This window comes from Pygocentrus nattereri, chromosome 21, assembly GCF_015220715.1.
Source record: "Pygocentrus nattereri isolate fPygNat1 chromosome 21, fPygNat1.pri, whole genome shotgun sequence".
Classification (NCBI taxonomy): Eukaryota; Metazoa; Chordata; class Actinopteri; order Characiformes; family Serrasalmidae; genus Pygocentrus; species Pygocentrus nattereri.
Window position 1 is genome coordinate 15,953,786 of NC_051231.1, and position 19,558 is coordinate 15,973,343.

Here is a 19,558-nt window from a genome sequence, read left to right on the forward strand (position 1 = left end):
CAAACTCCTCCCACACACGGGTTTTTGCCTTGGCGACGACTGAAGCCACAGATCACTTGGCCTGTCGATACCTGCCAGCTGCCTCTGGTGTCCCACAGGCCAACCATGCCCGGTAGGACTCCTTCTTCATCTTGACGGCATCTCTCACCTGGGGTGTCCACCACCGGGTTCGAGGATTACCGCCCCGACAGGCACCAACTACCTTACGGCCACAGCTACAGTCAGCCGCTTCTGAGTCAGTGTCCCCCACCTCCCCCGATATCAGGTTAAAGTTCTGACGGAGGTGTGAGTTGAAGATCAATCTGACAATTTCTTCTGCCAGACGTTCCCAGGAAACCCTCACTATACGTTTGGGCTTGCCTGGTCTGACCAGCATCTTCCCCCCCCACCTGATCCAACTCACCACCAGGTGGTGATCAGTTGACAGCTCAGCTCCTCTCTTTACCCGAGTGTCCAAAACACATGGCCGCAAGTCCGATGACACGACTACAAAGTTAATCATTGAACTGCGGCCTAGGGTGTCCTGGTGCCATGTGCACTTATGGACATCCTTGTGTTCAAACATGGTGTTCGTGATGGACAAACTGTTTGCACAGAAGTCCAAAAACTGAACACCACTCGGGTTCAGATCAGAGAGGCCATTCCTCCCAATCACACCTCTCCAGGTCTCACTGTCATTGCCCACGTGAGCATTAAAGTCCCCCAGTAGGACAATAGAGTCTCCAGGAGGAGCACTTTCAAGCACCCTTCCCAAGGACTCTAAGATGGCTGGGTACTCTGAACTGCTGTTCGGTGCATAAGCACAGACAGCAGTCAGGACTCGTTCCCCAACCCAAAGGCGTAGGGAAGCTACCCTCTCGTCCACCGGAGAAAACCGGTGTCAATGGGCTATGAGAAAGCCCACACCTGCCCGCCGCCTCTCACCATGGGCAACTACAGAAAAGAATAAAGTCCAGCCCCTCACAAGGAGATTGGACCCAGAGCCCAAGCTGTGTGTTGAGGTGAGCCTGACTATATCTAGCCAGTATCTCTCAACCTCGCGCACCAACTCAGGCTCCTTCCCCGCCAGTGAGGTAACGTTCCAAGTTCCAAAAGCCAGTTTCAGCAACCGAGGATCAGAACGCCAAGGCCCACGCCTTCGGACACTGCCCGATCCACAAAGCACCGAACCCCTACTACTGCCCCTCCCATTGGTGGTGGGTTGATGGGAGGGGGGACTGTAATGACTGGATGTAACTCCTTCGGGCCAGGCCCGGCCGTCACCCTGAGTAAATGCCTGGCCATCAGACGCTCGCTGGCGAGCCCCTCCCCCAGGCCTGGCTCCAGGGTGGGGCCCCAGTAACCCTGTTCCGGGCAGGGTACACAAGTCCTGTTTTTGTCTTTTCATAGGGGTTATTATGGATCACACTTTGTCTGACCTGTCACGTAGGACCAGTTTGCCATGGGAGACACTACCAGGAGCTTTTGCTCCAGACAACATTACTCCTAGGATCATTCAAGCACGCAAACCCCTCCACCACGATAAGGTGGTGATCCATGGAGAGGCCTCAAATATATAACAGTGTTAAAATGTTTTATGCTGTTTTGTATTCAGGAAATGATACATATATATCCATCCATCCATCCATCCATTTTCTAAACCGCTTCTCCCTCAGGTCGCGGGGATACATATATATCATTTTCTGTATTAATTGTATTAATTAATTTCATATTGTATTGTATTAATGTATTAAATTTCTGTGAAGAAGCTTTTAGAGGCATTAAATACTTTAGACATCTGATTCTTTTCACTACTGTTGCAAATGGTAAGTTTGTCTAGAATTAATAATTTGCAAACTTGGAATTCCCCTTTAAAGGGTTTTATTTCACAAATTAGAATGGTGTCTGCATACTTTGGGTCATGCAACATACCTCCTGTTTTGTCATTAATATTTACACTGTATGCTCTTAGTGAATAAAATAACAACAATGAACATGATAACTAATATGTAATAATACAACCCCAATTCCAATGAAGTTGGGACGTTGTGTAAAACATTAAAAACAGAATACGATGATTTGCAAATCCTTTTCAACCTATAATCAATTGAATAGACTACAAAGACAAGATACTTAAATTGGATAAACTTTATTGTTTTTTGCAAATATTCACTCATTTTGAATTTGATGCCTGCAACATGTTCCAAAGAAGTTGGGACAGGGGCATGTTTACCACTGTGTTACATCACCTTTCCTTTTAACAACACTCTTTAACACACTTTTCTAGTGCCAGTCTAGTACCTGCACTCTTTTACTACGAAGCCACGCTGTTGTAACACGTGCAGAATGTGGCTTGGCATTGTCTTGCAGAAATAAGCAGGGACGTTCCTGAAAAAGACGTTGCTTGGATGGGAGCATATGTTGCTCCAAAACCTGTATGTACCTTTCAGCATTAATGGTGCCTTCACAGATGTGCAAGTTAACAATCCAGATCCTGATAACAATCCAGACAGTCCTTTTCCTCTTTGGCCCGGAGGACACGACGTCCATGATTTCCAAAAACAATTTGAAATGTGGACTCGTCAGACCACAGGACACTTTTCCACTTTGCGTCACTCCATCTCAGATGAGCTCGGGCCCAGAGAAGCCCGTGGCGTTTCTGGGTGTTTTTGATATATGATTTTCGCTTTGCATGGCAGAGTTTTAACTTGCACTTGTAGATGGGGCAACGAACTGTGTTCACTGACAGTGGTTTTCTGAAGTGTTCCTGAGCCCATGTGGTAATATCCGTTACAGAATGATGTCGGTTTTTAATGCAGTGCCGCCTGAGGGATCGAAGGTCACGGGCATTCAATGTTGGTTTTCTGCCTTGCTGCTTACTTGCAGAGATTTCTCCAGATTCTCTGAATCTTTTGATGATATTACAGACTGTAGATGATGAAATCCCTAAATTCCTTGCAATTGCATGTTGAGAAACATTGTTCTTAAACTGTTGGACTATTTGCTCACACAGTTGTTTACAAAGTTGTTTACAAGTGGTGAACCTTGCCCCATCCTTGCTTGTGAACGACTGAGCCTTTCAGGGATGCTCCCTTTATACCCAATCATGACACTCACCTGTTTCCAATTAACCTGTTCACCTGTGGAATGTTCCAAACAGGTGTTTTTTGAGCATTCCTCAAATTTCCCAGTCTTTTGTTGCCCCTGTCCCAACTTCTTTGGAACATGTTGCAGGCATCAAATTCAAAATGAGTGAATATTTGCAAAAAACAATAAAGTTTATCCGATTGAACATTAAATATCTTGTCTTTGTAGTGTATTCAATTGATTATAGGTTGAAAAGGATTTGCAAATCATCGTATTCTGTTTTCATTTGTTTTACACAATGTCCCAACTTCATTGGAATTGGGGTTGTAGTAATAATAAATATGACACATGATTTCAAACTGAATATTGAAAAGCTGTGTTTTGTGCTCTGTTTCTGAAGACAGTGTTAGAGTCCCCACTGCAAAGTATACGAAGATGGGAGAGACATTGAGGCATGTTATCCCAGGACACATGCAGTGCTCCATGGCATGTGGAGGACGTGCCTGCAAATATGAAAACCCATCTCGCTGGAGCGATGAGGAACAAGCCATCAAGGGCCTGTACTCCTCATGGTAAGCCGCTACTCATCTCCTCCAGAAGCAAAGCAAACATCATTTGGCACCGCTCAGACTGAGCCATCGGATCAGTGTGTAAACACCAGTGAATGAATCATGTGTGACTGGTCTGGATGATAGAGCGTCAGGGATTTGACATTTAGATAATCTGATCTTGCACCTCTGATAAGCTTGTGCTACTGCTTCACTTTAGGTGCTGATAAGTATTTAGGGTTTTGGGTCTGACTGATAGAAAAATTGTCATCGACACCCAGGCTGATTTGTATGTAAGTTTTAAAATGTAACATTTACTCCCCAGATTATACAGTCAATATATGGAAACCATGTTGTAAAAACATCCTGTTTTGAAGGACCAACTCATTTACTTATATCCAAATATTCAGTTTGCAGCAACTTAGCTCCACCCACTCATATTGAACATGTAAGGAGTTTTTCAGATCTGAATGCTTTTTGAATGTGGCACAGTACAGGACAGCTAATCACAACAGAGCTCATTTATCTTATATCAATTTTAAAGGGACAGTTACAAAAATAGCCTGTTTAAAGGGATAGAGAAAGATTGGAAAATGGTCATGTAAAAATGAATTGTGGCCATTTCTAGTACATAAGCCACACAAAAGTGGATTTAAGAGAAAAAAAAACAAGAAACATGTATGAAATAGACATTTTAAACCATGCTTTCCAAACATAAATGACAGTTATCGTGACATGATTTAGATTTCGTAAAATCAATTTAACAATTTAAAATCTTTTCCCTATAACTTCTCCAAACGATGTATATAATGAACATAAAAAAACATAAAAAAATGAACAGTACTTCTTAATGTAGCTAGAAGCAATGGGAAGCCATTTAGGACAACAGGTGCTTCAATTCTGATACCCCCCTAAACTGAATCTCATGTTCACTCAGACATACCGGCTCTATATTATGTTCTCAATTTCTATTGTTTTGTTATTCATAAAAAGAAATGAAGTCACACTGCAGCAGTTGGCTACATTGTGAAGTTTTGTTCGTTTTTGTAGTTCACAGTCAGTCATAATGCGTCATAAACCACACTGAAAAGTCTGTGTGACCTTAATAAAGACCTGTATGTAATGTGAGCAGGTTATGAGAAGTTTTGGGGATGTATTTATTTAATTGATTTGGGTGAGTATTGGCTTCTAGTGGTTGTTAGCATCATAGCTAATTCTATACTGTTGTTTTGCTTATTAAATGCACTTGATATCACTGGTACTGGTACAATCTCTGTCAATACTAATACATCTATGGAACCTTAATATCAGCCGGTTTTATTGTCTATAAATCATAAATTGGTTGGACCGTGCTAGGGTTGGCTTGGGTTCTCGAGACTTGTGATCTTTTTGTTGACTGTACATGCCTCTATTTTGTTCCTGCCAGGATCACAGACAACTTATTAGCTATGGCAAGGCCTTCAACTGAGATTATTGAGAAATACGACATCATCAACCAGTTTCTAAGGTAAGTCACACTCTTGGAGGTCTTAAAATGCATATCACTGTTGTCAGATGAAAACCTCGTACCTCCGTTTTTGATGTTTTTCAGTTTTTGAGATAATTTGAAAATACTTGTTGACCTTTACATTGTTTATACATTTCATGATGAATGGACTAAAAGAAGTGAGCCAAAATAACTTGGAAAAAAGTCTGGTTCCATTGACATACATTAAAAGTAAAGTAGGTTTTTTCCTTCTCCTGTAAAGTTACCATACTGGAGAAATAAGGTTTTCTTCTGACAAGTGCATTGATTTTGAAAAGTTAGAACTGATCATAGTACTAATTAGTCAAGTGTCAGTTGCCAGTTTATTTGTTGTCAAAGTAAAATTCTGAGACTATTTTCACACCTGAACATCCACTGCATAAATTATGTAATTGACAGTTTTAACAAAATTTGGCACTGAACATGAAAGTGCTGAGAATCTAGAGCTTTATTTATTGTTTTTATTGTCTGTGTTCTGTTACTGTGTAAACATATTCTCCAGTTATATCTGTGTATTCTGTTTATGATACATACGCATTGTGCCAAAGTAATCAAACTGAGATTTCATTATATTGGTAATTATGGAAAATGGTAATCATAAGGTCAGACATTTGTACCCCTCCACATCACTTGCTTACACTGACAAATAAATAACACTGAAGAGAGGCTTTGTTGACACTTGGTTCTTCCTAGGTACAGCCTAAAGACTGTAATTAACCTGCAGCGCCCTGGAGAGCATGCCAGCTGTGGTTATCCACTGGAGCCGGCGAGCGGATTCACCTACCGCCCCGAGGTGTTCATGGAGGCAGGCAGTAAGTTAAACGCGCACATACACACCCATTGCCAAGTAGGGCTAATGGAATCAGGCTTATTCCCTTTGGTTTACCACCACCAGCGCTAATTGTTTCTGATTAATATAATTTTAATTGTCAGAGTGATGGAAAAGAGTTAGGAGTTGAAGGTACTTTAAAGCAGTCTGTAATCAGGCAGTAAGATTTGCCACCCCCATCCATGTCATGAACCTCGGGGAAAAGGATGCATTGGCAAGTGCTAACAAGCTCTCCAGGGATAGCTGCTTTTCCTTGGCACACAGATTCTGGTAAATTAGTCAAGGCTTTCCGTAGGCTTCAGCATGTCATTATATATGCACAAAATGTCACTCAACCTTTGGAGGAAATCAGTGCTAATGAGATTTCCTCGGCTTGCTGCCTGTGCGAAACAGTGAGCAGCTGGTTTATGTGATATGGACGCCAGTTGTATCAGTGTTAACAGGCTTTAGTCATGCAGTTTTTTCAGTTCTGTCATGAACAAGTCACTGCAATTGCAGAGCTTATCGCAGTAAAGATGTCCATTGATTGAAAAAGTAATGTTATTCTCATGTAATTACAGCCACATCTTCTACTTTTTAGTCTATTTTTACAACTTCGGCTGGAAGGACTATGGGGTAGCATCTCTTACTACAATCCTCGACATGGTGAAGGTGATGTCTTTTGCCATGCAGGAGGGCAAAATGGCAATCCACTGTCATGCCGGGCTTGGAAGAACAGGTTAGTGTTGAGTAATAGCTATTACATATACAGAATTTTAGAATTTTACATCATTAGAAATAGTGTGCAGTTATAGTGTTATACCATTTAGAAATAATATTATTGAATCAGATTACTGTTTGTTTCTGGTTACTACATGCAGTAATTATATTAATTTTGTTACAGACTTTCAGTTTTACATTACCACATAGTTGCCCTGATATATGTAATCATTAATTATGATGAGCCTGATCAGCTGTGTAAAAGTGAGAAGGATACAGAACTAGACCAATGCAAAATGTTCAAAAAAATAACATGAAAACAATAAAAATAAACAGTATAGTAACATCAAAACAATAAGAATAAACAGTATAGTCATACTATGTAATACAGTCTCTTGGTTCCCGACCACATACTGTACAGTCTCTATTTTATGTGTTTATTTTTGTTGAGCAGGAAAGAAATGTGTAAGTGGCTAAAACTAGCATTTTCTCCAATTTGGCTCTTTACTGCTTCAGGAAGTCACACCATTTTAAAGGTCAACTCAGCCAAAGCAGTAGCAATACTGGTAGAGAACACACATTTTGGCATAGTTCACCAAACTTTAACCTAATGCGAAGTTTCACCAGAGAATTTCTAGTAATGAGACTTGCCACTCTTCTGGGTTTGCCTTTCGCTCAATGGTGCTACAGAGAGTATACAAAATAAGAGTGCAAAATTGTGTGTAAATGTTTAAGCATTTTCACACAAAAAATGCACTAGACTTGGTTTTGCACACAGTTAGACTTGGTTTTGCATGCAAAATGTATTCACTTTTAAGTCTGCAACAAGAAAATGCTTACTGTGGCAAATTCCGTTAAAATCAGTGCATTTTTGCTTGTGCACAAATCTGGCTGAAAAAAGCTAAATGTGTAAAAGATACACATTTCACATAACGTACAGAAGAAGAAGAGGTACTGATGCTAGTACTGGATTGAGAAACAGAGCAGCATAATGATTTACTTACCATTATTATTTTATCAGCCAGGTTTAGAAAGAACTGTGTAGCTCTGCAACCTTCCTGAATTTTTGACAGAGAAACTCTGACTAAAAAGTACCTTGTTACTGCATATTTACCAGTGATTAACTGCTGTAGCTCCCTGTTGATTATGAATGTCTCATCCTTACAGGTGTCCTGCTGGCCTGCTACTTGGTGTTCACGTCAAGGATGAGCGCAGATCAGGCCATTTTGTTTGTCCGGGCCAAACGGCCTAACTCCATCCAGACCCGTGGGCAGCTGCTGTGCGTGCGGGAGTTCGCCCGGTTCCTAGTGCCCCTGCGGAGCGTCTTCTCGAGTGTCGAGCCCAAGACCCACACAGTGACACTCTCACAGTTCCTGACGCGGCAGCGCCACCTGCTGCATGGCTATGAGGCGCGCCAGATGAAGAATGTGCCAAAGATCGTCCACCTGGTCTGCCGGCTCTTGCTGGACATTGCAGAAAACAGGCAGACAGTGGAGGAAGAAGCACCAGAAATTCCAGACCTGACGGCTGAAGTTGAGAAGACCGTATCTCAGCAGGCTTTGCAACAGCTAGGAAAGGAGCTGAGAGGGAAAGGAATCCCAGTGCTTTTATCTCGCTGCTCAGAACCGTCCGCCTCAATCGTCCTCAGTCAGCGTCATCACTTAGATGATCAGCTGCCCTCTGGCCACCAAGAGTTTAAGTTCTTGTGGCAGCGTCAGTGTTTAGATCACTCTATTGCTAATGCTAACAAACCTCGGCTGTTACTTAACTGCGGCCTGAGTGCCAGCGACTCTGCTTTACACACGCTGGACTCCAGGTGGCAGCAGTTAGCATGGCCTCCAATGCTTTTGTCAACCAATCGCTGCATATCTCAGAACAGGTTGGCTGCTGAATCTCCAGACCTTCATTCCTCTAGACTTGCGCTAACACCAGAAAGCTGCAGCAGCCCCAAACCAGATCTAACTGGATCCTTCACCTCCCTTGAGGAACCTAAGAAAGAACAGGAACGGACCCCCCGTTCTCCAGTTTTCAGAAGGCGTGTGCCGTTAAAAGAAACAAAGCGTAGCAGGTCATTGGGGTTTTCAGGGAGCAGCACTACAACTCTATCTGTTTGGCAGACAGAAGAGTGTAGAGACGAAGCTCAGTCAGACCAGGGCGATAAAAAGCCCTTCAGATATCATGGACCTTCTACAGAAGACAGTGCTGGAAAAGAAAGAGAAAGCAACGTTCCATTCATTATGCTACAGACTGAGCTTACACCTGAGGCTCGCCGTGTGCTGGTGGCTAAAGCTCTTGCTATGGACATAGATGCAGAAGGTCTCAGCGACGTCATCTTAGCATGGCAGGTATGGGAAGGGCTTCCTATCAACCTATTATAACTGTTATTAAAAACCCATTGTGACATGCGCCCGCCCCCTGGGCCCCGATGATGGCTGCAAGAGCCTTCCGGCAGGGCCTGTGGGGCGGGCGCATGCCATACCCTTGTATTTCTGAAGTAGTCATTTTACAAGGGGAGGTTCTTAACTTGAACTTCTCCTTCCAATCCCTATGAATTTCCATCTCTACAAGGGAATGGGAACTGTAAGACTATATCTAAAATTTTTCATGCACATATCTGCAGATATGACACATAAACATCTATAAATTGCATAAATTGGGACTATATCTGGGTTACAAATGCAGCAAAAGTACTAAAATGTGGCTAATTTAGCACAGTAGCCCAGCGTTGTCGAAACATTTTGCTCTTCCAGAGAATTTTCCGGAGTAAATTCATTTTATTGTTCAAAACAACAAACAATCTCAACACTTTTTTCAAGCGACAGTTCTGATCTAAATTTGATATTATTGTGCATCCCTAATCTTTACTATCTGTTTCTTGTAAAACAGTTTTTTCCTCCCCCTTTTAAACTACAACCCTATGTTGGTGTGTTACAAACCAGCAAACGTATATAATCAGTTTTTCTTGCTTATAAATTCTTGCATTTGAACTCCAGCCTTAATAGATAGCTACTAAAATAAAAAAATGTTGGCTAGCATTATTTTATTTTTTCATTTTATACATTTTCTGTCACAGAGGAAGAGCTAAGCAGCAATATTCCATGAATAAACTCTGGACTAAAATGCATGCTCCTGTCTCTAAAAGGTGCTTATTGTAGCTCTAAGCAGTTTAGACCACAGTTGTCTTTTTAATTGTCCTTCAGACGGAGCTGAACTCCAGAGAAGGTGCCTGGGAGAGACTGTGTTTGGAGAGGGATCCACTGGTACTCTCTGCTCTCATGTGGTCATGGCTGGAGCAGCTGAAGGAGCCCATTCTCACTGAGGCAGACATTGAGATGCTGACCGGAAATAGCCACAGTCCCCAGAACGCTCTCAACACAATGGACAAAGTAAGGAAAGAGAAAACAGAGTGCTTTATAATTTGTTTACATTCATAGACTTTGGTACATTTAGGTCAGTTCAGAATTGTACAACATGATCAGCTAATAGATTATAGATCATTTATTTCTTCAGCATGGGTCTTTAAACATCATGTATTTTTATTTACTGATGCGGTACGTTTTGATATATTGAGTTGTGAAACTCATTTGGGTTTCCTGTGAAGGATTTGCGGGTTGGTTTAGGATTCGTTAACCCTTATATCTCTGTCCCTTTGTGTTATGTAGGGCCACAGACAAACACTGTTGTGTATCCTGGACTGTGCTGCGCACTTAATGAAACTGCCAGAGGAAGTTGAAACTGCTGTCCTTAATCATACAATCAAAGCATTTACTGGGGTGAGTTTTTGCAGAGAAACAGTGTAGAGACAATCTTGCAAAGCATGTTCTGAATATTGTCAGAGTCCAGTGCGTTTCATTGCTTAACATGGTCAAGAAACTACTACTCTGAGAGGAAACGGCTGTTTGACCGACATGCAAAATATCCAAACACAGACTTTGTATATGGCAGACGTTTTTCAATATTTGGCTATAAGAAAAACAGACCCACTGGAAACAATTGCTTAGAAAAATGTGTTTCCTGTCAGACTCATAAAACCACTGCAAAGATAATGTCATTGTCGCTGGTGGTCTGCAAACTTTGTGCTTACAGTGCTCTTTGACTTGCTGCAAGAGCTAAAATGCAAAAATTAGCATTTACTTAAATGCAGTGAGTCATCAAAGGTAAGACAGAAATATTTTTTCATGTTGTCCATGTTAATGTGTTTAAGTGATGTGTTGTTTTTCCACACTTCTGTATATCTCAGCAGGCTTACTGGTTTTAACGCAATTATGTTCTTCATTGGGCAAAACCTATACCTGTGGTGAGCAGACAAGGGATTTACAGTGAAGGGTGCTGTTTTTATGTGAATCCAGCATTCTGTTTGATTGCTATTGTTTTGTATCTCTATAGGGCTAAAGTGTTGGAATAGGGAGGGTGATGACTTCTGTTAGGAATAGGCCTAAGTCTGATGTTATGAGATAGCAGAACATTGTATGTTCATGTGTTTGGAAATTGTATCTACCAAGTTAGCCCACTCACTTTTCAAAAGGCCTACTCAAAAATGTATTTCTACCTGCATCACTGATGCAACCACTGTGCACATCACTAAAATGCATTATGTGAAGTTGTGAAGAGCAAAAGTACATACAGAGTAGTGGATGAATTACAGCTGACAGCAAGCCTCAAATGTGTGCTGGAATATTAGAAACTTCATATTGAATTTTCCAATGTGGAACAAGAATATGAGTCAGTATGGATCAGTAACAGGCCAATCTTCATGCTTCACAACCCTGTAGGTATAGCACCCACTTTAAATGTTTCAGCAACCCTGTAATAGGAAGGTCCACCTGCAAATTTGCAAGGAAATTATTTTAGCAATTACGGGAGTCTCTCAAAATGTTGCTTAATCTTTGAAAATGCATTAATCCTTGTAGACTTTTTGATACAGTGCTGCTTTATTGTTGCAAATGCATTAATTCTGATTACTTTCATGTACAGGTTACCACTGATTCAGAAAATGGACAAATGATCTATAAAGCTCTACAGGAACTTTTAATCCTGGTTCTGGATGACTTAAGAAGGAAAGCAGTGGAAGCCATGGAGTCTCCATGAATCTGCACCCCTGTAGTGCCCACTGGGTACATACTGCACTAACTGCTGAGTAATTTAACGTTGAAGGAAGGTTTTCTGTAACATGCTGACGTAGGTCAGTAAGTTTAATGCTTTGGTTGTCGAGAGCTGCTGTTGTTCTTTTAATGAATGTATGTTAACATGTCTCATAATGCACTCATCAGGTTGTTTTGGTTACAGTCTGCTTTCTGTTTGTTTGTTTATTTGTTTTTCTAACACTGCCATGTATCCATGTGCCACACGTCCTGCATGTTTTTTCATTTTACAACATTTTTGGTATCCTTTATATTTATTAACTAACTGATAACTATTTATTAAGACATGTTTGTTTATGTTTGAGTAACGTTTTGCTCAAGTGCGTAGAGAATTGTGTAGTTTGCGTATGTGTTATTTCAAAAGTACCTCCTTTTTTGACCAAATAATTTCACTGTGCAACATATTGGAATATGAAATATTTTTATGCTATTTAGACTAAAGCAGACAAAAACAAAAAAATCAGAAAACAAAGACCAATGCAAGGTTTGCTCTGTTAGACACAGTTTGATAAGTTGATTAGACAACAAATGTAAGCTATTTTTTCATAATGCAAAGTCCTCTAGATGTATTCCAACATTGCCTTGCTGATGATACTGATACTTAATATAGTATCTTTATTTGAGAATGTAAATGTTGGGGCTGGGGACCGCCCTGCTTGTGTAAAAGCTCTTGCTGAATGCCCTCTGCCTCATTTTCGTGGCATTATTTCAGTGAAGCTGCTCTTTTGTAAAAGGACCACATGACTGAAAGCACTGTAGCTGATAAGTTTCAACTCCAACCTCATTTTCTTACTGAAATTTCATTCCTATGTATGAAAGGTTTGTGAGAGAAAATCTACGCACATGAACATGAAGCCCAACTAGAACTGTGGAAAATATCTTTAATTGATCAGATGGCTAAGACTACTGTGGATTTGAAAGCACTTTGTATCCCTAATTCCCATGCAGATGAAATAAATGTTTCTAAAATGTAGGTTTGTGTTTTTTCTTGTTTTTGATTTGTAGCACATCACATCTTTCTCCACAATTTTGGCATAATTCAATTCCTGAGATGGGAAATGGTTCATTGTAGAAAAAACTGATTTCTTTATAGTGGTGGTGATGGGAACCAGGCGCCTCAGTGTTTACCATGCAATTATAGCCATTTACTGTCCATCATGACCAGTGAACCTACACATCTGAATGTTTATTCAACATGATCATTCACTCTCTCACATTCACTTTATCACTCATTCACTAAACTGTACTACTCTTACTAAATCAATAATTCACTCAGTCTCTCTCTCTTTCTCTCTCTCGCATTCACTCACTCATTCTTTCTATTATTTATTGTCTCAGTCATGCAATCAGTCTCAATCACTCATTCACTCACTCATGTTTCACAAGCTGAGTATTCTCCACAAGAGGAGCTATTAGTACTCAAATAGTGCCCTTTTCCTTTAAACATGTTGTGTGATGGAGGTTTAGAGGCGGCAACTCTTCAGACGTTGGGTTCACATCACCACCACCACAGTATGTTTCTCTGAAATAGTGTTTTCCATCAAATCACTTTGAATGACTTTAAAATGTAACTGTTTAATTGTGGAAAATGAAAGTTAATTATGAAACTTATGGCACAATTATTGATGACTATTTCTAAAGCTTTCAGAGAGATTTTCAAATCTCATCAGATCTTTAAATTATTAGATATTAAAGCAGTAGTTCAGTTCACATTTTGCCCCAAATGTCAGCCAAAACACGTTTGATGTCTACAGTGTCCTTTATTTTTGCACATGTAAATGTAAGGGGGAAATTGGGTAAATCAGATTTTTGTCACCTCCACTGCACTAGAAAACAACAGAGACTCAGCTGATCAGTCAGGGGCCTTCATCTTAGCAGAATGATTCCCAAAAGCTTCAAAAAAAAAGAAAGGTTTTAGACTGACTCTATACATTATATTTATTTCATTAAAGGTGCAGTGTGTAAGATTTTGGGGGATCTATTAGCAGAAATTAATGTAGTATACAAAACCATGTTTATGTTTATTAGTGTATAATTACCTGTAGCTACGAATCATTGTGTTTTCATTAGCTTAGAAGGAGCCGTTCATATCTACATAAGAGCGGGCCCGCTTCCAACATGTGATTTCTCATCGTCAAAGCAGCAAAAACAAAATCGGGACAGGCGGTGGCAAAAAATCTGATGGACACTGTAGGTTCTACTACATGCTTAGAAAAGGAGGGGCGAGGAAGGATTATTCCGATCTTAATATTACACACTGATTTTCAGACTTTGGCACCCATTTACTTTAAAACAATGGGATATAACTGCTCACCATGTGGCCATGAGGGCCAGGGATGCAGTATCACTTCCTGCTTTAAAATGCAGGGTGTGGCTAAAACTCGGTTTCGGTAGTGACATAAAAATGTGGCACAGCCTTTAAAAAATTTTTTTTCTCTTCACTAAAAATTTTCAAATGTTTTTTTTTATAAAAATATTTATTATTTTCACAAGTGTAAAATAAGGGGTTAGAAATATCCTATAAATGATGATTTTATATGTATTTAGGTTACTACTATTTCAGTGAATGCCTTCGGTTTGAATAGATCATAGTCCTTGTAAATATCTAAATATATAAGGTCTGACTTTATTTATTCGTTTTAGGTTTGTACCGAGGGATTGTAGTTTAAACTAATTCAGTAGAATGATCAATATATACATTTCAGACCAATAAATAAATAAACAATAAAGCAGCCTTATATTAACTAGGAATTATTGTACATGCCGTTATTGTATATTTTATACTTGTATGCTTCATTATGTCACAGACTAATGTGCTATATAAGTGATTTACTTAACAGTAGGGATGGCCAGATGTGGGAATGTGTTATCCTGTGAAAACATAAAAAATAACCTCTACCTGAAAAGTCAACTGGACATTAAAGTAATCAATAGTTTGCAGGCAGCCAAACCAGTTCTTTCATGATGTGTTTATGCACCATGCAGTGATTCTCAGAACTAATGTGCTGCACATTTATTGTTTTCTCTGCAATAAAACTGCTGATTAAAGTCCTCAGTTAATGATCAAACCAACTGGAGTTGAATCGGGTGTGTTAGAGCCTGAAGACGCACATAAGGTGGCCACATCTTTCAAAATGTGTTTCTGAAAGTAAAGATTAATGGAAACAGGCTCTGTCATTTACACACAGTGGACTATTCCAGAGACAGACGGATCAGGACAGGTGACGGCAGAAAAATCTTTATTCATTTTGAAAAATTCTTTCATCGTTTCATGCATCCATACACACCAATCAGGCATAACATTATGACCACCTCCTTGTTTCTACGCTCATTGTCCATTTTATCAGCTCCACTTACTACTTTATCAGCATTTTGTAGTTCTACAGTTACAGACTGTAGTCCATCTGTTTCTCTGCATACTTTGTTAGCCCTCTTTTACCCTGCTCTTCAGTGGTCAGGACCCCCATGGACCCTCACAGAGCAGGTCCTATTTGGCTGGTGAATCATTCACAGCACTGCAGTAACACTGATTTGGTAGTGGTGTGTTAGTGTGTGTTGCGCTGGTCTGTGTGGATCAGACACAGCAATGGAGCTGATAAAATGGACAGTGGGCATAGAAACAAGGAGGTGGTCATAATTTTATACCTGATCGGTGTATACTATATGGACAAAAGTATTGGGACACCCTGCCCTATTATTGAGTTCAGGTGTTCCAGCCACATCCGTTGCTCACAGGTGCATAAAATCAAGCATGTAGCCTTGCAGTCTTAACCGACAAACACTGGCACTAGAATGGGTCGTACTGAAGAGCTCAGTGACTTTACACACGGCATTGTCATAGGCACCACCTCTGCCACAGATCATTAATGATCAAAGCAAGCTAAAGATAATCCTTTCATCTGTTATTAACCATTATTAAGAATTCAGTGTTGTATATAGATTTGTATACGTATAGCTCTTAGAACACTTACATTCACAGCTCCACTTATCATATAGGTTGTGCTGGTATGAGTGGATCAGACACACCTCAGTGTCACTGCTCGGCTGAGAATAGTCCACCCCTCAAAAATATCCAGCCAATACCACCCTATGGCCACTGATGAAGGACTAGAACATGACTGACACAAACTGTGCAGAAACAGATGAGCTACTGACTTTGTATCTACAAGGTGGACCAACAAGGTGGAGGGTCTAATAGAGTGGACAGTAAGTGGACACCGTGTTTAAAACTCCAGCAGCACCGCTGTGTCTCATCCACTCATACCAGCACAACACACGCTAGCACACCACCACCACATCAGCGTCACTGCAGTGCTGAGAATGATCCACCATGCAAATAATACATGCTCTGAGGTGGTCTTGTGGGGGTCCTGACCATTTAAGAACTGGGTAAAATATGTAAAATATGTATGTAGGTATGTATCTTTAAAATCTCACACTATGTGGACTATCTCTAGTTTTGATAAATGGTATGCATAGGTTTAAAGGTATATATGTAGGTTTATGTGTGTGTATACATGGCAACTGGGACAAAAGGGGGACAGTGTGGTACAGGTAAGAGAAGGGATTCTTAAAAACCCATTTTCATCAACAGCTCTATAGAAAACTCTAAACTTATTTTGCATTTGGACCTCATAACTTTTCATTCAAGTTTTTATAATTCATTTTGCTTTACACCACGTTTGTACTGGAGTGTGTATTGGTGGTAGGCTACTCTGCCTTCCTAGACCAAGCTTAATCGAATTCAAGGTGAACAGCACCACCTGGCGGACATTTTGTTTCAATTTATAAATTGTATCCCCCTTCTGTACGGTATGAAATGTGAATTCCTGCCATTTAAAAAGTGGCGTTATGCAGTTCACACGCCCGGTTCAGCTCCAGAAGTACTGAACTAAAAAGATTATTAGTTCACGATAGGACTCCGCCACTAGAGCTGGAAATTGAGCTTGTCCGTAAAGACACACCTGTATCTAACACTACACACAACCGCTTACAGCTAGTTATCAGCCTTAAAACAATCGTCCCATTGGTGAGCTGTCTTCCAGCAGTGAGCCAATCAGCTCGCTTACATTCACAACACAAGCCTAGCTTTGTCAATCGCTGGTACAAAATAACCCAATCAGCATTCACAAAACAAGCGTGCAAGAGTGATCCAATCAGCTCGCGTACATTCACAGCGCAAGCTTTCAATTGGCGAACTGTCTTCCATAGGCCAGCCAATCAGCTCGTTTGCATTCACAGAACACACGCAGTGTGTCAACGTGTCAGCCAATCAGCTTTCTTACATTCACAGCCCAAGCTCAGTTCTGCTCTTCAGCGCTAGCTTAGCTAACAGACCACTAACTAACCCGCTGCCGTAGCCGACAGAGGTGAAGGTATGTCTGAGGGAGGCGAGAGAGATTTTTTGCTTTGGATTGTACAAAGCGGCCAAATCGTCGCCGTATGATGTAATTGGCTTTAATAACGACATGTTACGTTTACGAAGTAGCGTTAATTAGTTTTCACGGAGTTTTACAAGTATCTAGCAAGCAAGCTAACAGGCTAGTGCTAATGTGAGTGAGTTTGATGGGATGCTGCAGCTTCGAGTCAAACACCTCGCGTCTTCTGTTGTTTTGGGGAGAACTAGAGAGCTCGGAAAATAATCAAATATAATTGAGTGCCTCGGACATGTTTTCACGGTAAAAATATCATCAGTAGTGGCCATTTGCGGCCTGTGGTAATTTTGTTTTAGCTAACTTTAGCCGCCGTGCCTTTGGAAACCGCCATTTTTCCCTTCAGCAAGCGGAGGGAAATTTGAGTGATGTGGAGAGTTTGGAAAGCTCAACGCGCCAAGCGCGCCTCGTTAATACCCGTACGGTGTGAAGCGCAGTTGAAGATTTGCTGTTTGCTATTTACTTTCCGCCAGAAAGTTTTGTTATTTAGTCTTAGGTTAACCGAGTCTTAGTAACACACATGGTGTTGAGATGTCGCTAGCACTCTTGTCATAGCGTATGTCATACCCGACTGGCTAAGCTCCATGGAAGCTGCTTAGCAAGTGAAGTCAAACAGTTCAGTTAACTTACCCAAAAAAGGCTTAGGTTAAGTTACCCAAAGGAACTAACCAGCCTAGGCTTTTTAAATTAACATTGTTACTTCAACTTTGTGCTGTGACGGCCTCCTTACATCTAGCAACAGAAGCTTAACTTTGTAAGATGGCTTTGACTTGATTCGTCGCCAACACTGCCCAGGCCTTCTTCTGTCTAGCAGCATCGCTAGTTAGTTACCTAATTCAGCTCTAAAATAGCTTTAATGCGTCTGCCTGCATTGGCCATCTTGCACCAATAGATTATTATGGAATAATTACATTGTACAGCCTTTGTTATTGTCATAAAATCTATAAAAATGACCTCGTGCTTAATATTTCAACAATTCTTTTCAGACAGTCAAAATAACGTTATCCTGGCCAGTTTCTCTGAAAGGCTAAACTATAAATTGTTTTATTAAGTCACTTCTTTTAGAGATGCACTGATACCAATTTTTCCCTTTTCATACTGATACCTTTTCCCTTTTCATACTGATACCTGACCATTGTTCTACTTTTTATGCAGTTACACTTTATAAATATTGTTATTAATATATTAATTTCTTTGGTAAAAGAGTTCTGTGTCACTAATAACACATATCAAGCTCCCACGAACGACATTGATTTCTTTGATGTATATATATCCATTAATGTATAAAATATACATTTGTTATATATTAGCAAAATCTTTAGATGCTTTAGGTTAACCTAGTTTCAGGTTAGTATTCACTATCATATAATTAGAAATAAGAACCTTGATTCACAAATGAGAAAAGGCTGTGTTCACATTACAAGCCTCATTTTTCAAATCCGATTTTTTTGCTCTGATCCGAACATGATGGTTCACATTAGTGTAGGTAAGTCACTTACATCTGCCATTACTGCGAAACAACTCGCATGTGCACATCTTAATTAGTAACTTGACATGAACACATCACATGCATCATACAACAAATTAAACAGTAGAGCAGGCCTTCGCTGTAACGTTGATTAGCTCTGAACAGCTCGCAGTCGAGCTTTATTAGAGTGAGACAAAGGTGAAAAGGGTTCAGAGTGTTGCCTTTCCATACTTTACTGGCACTAACTTCAGGTTCAATGCACTGCCATGTTAACACTGAAAAAACAGTGTTCTGATGTGAGTGTTCTCATTAAGGTTTGCACGAATGGGGTATGTATCTGGTCTAGGACCACATATGAAAGTGGCTCAGAGCTGATTTGAACAGATCATATGTTTGGTAAAAGAGTTCACTTTCAGTGTTCTCACTGTGAAAGTGTCAGATCTCAGTCACATAAAGGGAAAGTCTTATTTTTGCCACTTTGGTATGGTATTGATCTGTATATGATTGTTTTGTTTGTCCTCGTTTAAGGATTCATGATTTGCAGTGTTATGTCAGTGCCAAGCTAACGATGGCGTATATTTACTTTCTTCGCACTGGATTTAATGTTGATTGTGGCAGTTCTGGCTTAAACTCAATAACCTTTCTGAGCATTTTTAATTTTTCAAGTTAGGCTTAACTTTCCAGAAGCTACTCCATTGCAGCTTCTCACAGTATTATTCCACTAACCGCTCGCAACAGTTAACTTTCAAAGAGTAATTTACTGCCAAATTTTTATGGAGCAAATACTTTGCTACTTTTTTATGGAGCCAGATACCTACCTATATAGCCAAACTATCCACTGTTAATAAAG

The 19,558-nt window shown here is 40.3% G+C and overlaps 1 protein-coding gene across 1 annotated transcript in view; it reads left to right on the forward strand.

Annotated features, from left to right (window-relative positions):
* Window positions 1–12,781, forward strand: part of ptpdc1a (protein tyrosine phosphatase domain containing 1a) — a 34,010-nt gene extending 21,229 nt beyond the window's left edge. Inside the window, exons 3-10 of the mRNA XM_017692821.2 lie at window positions 3,467–3,638; window positions 5,041–5,121; window positions 5,833–5,951; window positions 6,549–6,686; window positions 7,835–9,012; window positions 9,868–10,053; window positions 10,330–10,440; window positions 11,642–12,781. Of these exons, the coding sequence (XP_017548310.1) occupies window positions 3,467–3,638; window positions 5,041–5,121; window positions 5,833–5,951; window positions 6,549–6,686; window positions 7,835–9,012; window positions 9,868–10,053; window positions 10,330–10,440; window positions 11,642–11,755 (2,099 nt within the window). The 3' untranslated portion in view covers window positions 11,756–12,781. The remainder of the gene's footprint in view (window positions 1–3,466; window positions 3,639–5,040; window positions 5,122–5,832; window positions 5,952–6,548; window positions 6,687–7,834; window positions 9,013–9,867; window positions 10,054–10,329; window positions 10,441–11,641) is intronic.
* The last annotated feature ends 6,777 nt before the right edge of the window (window positions 12,782–19,558 follow it).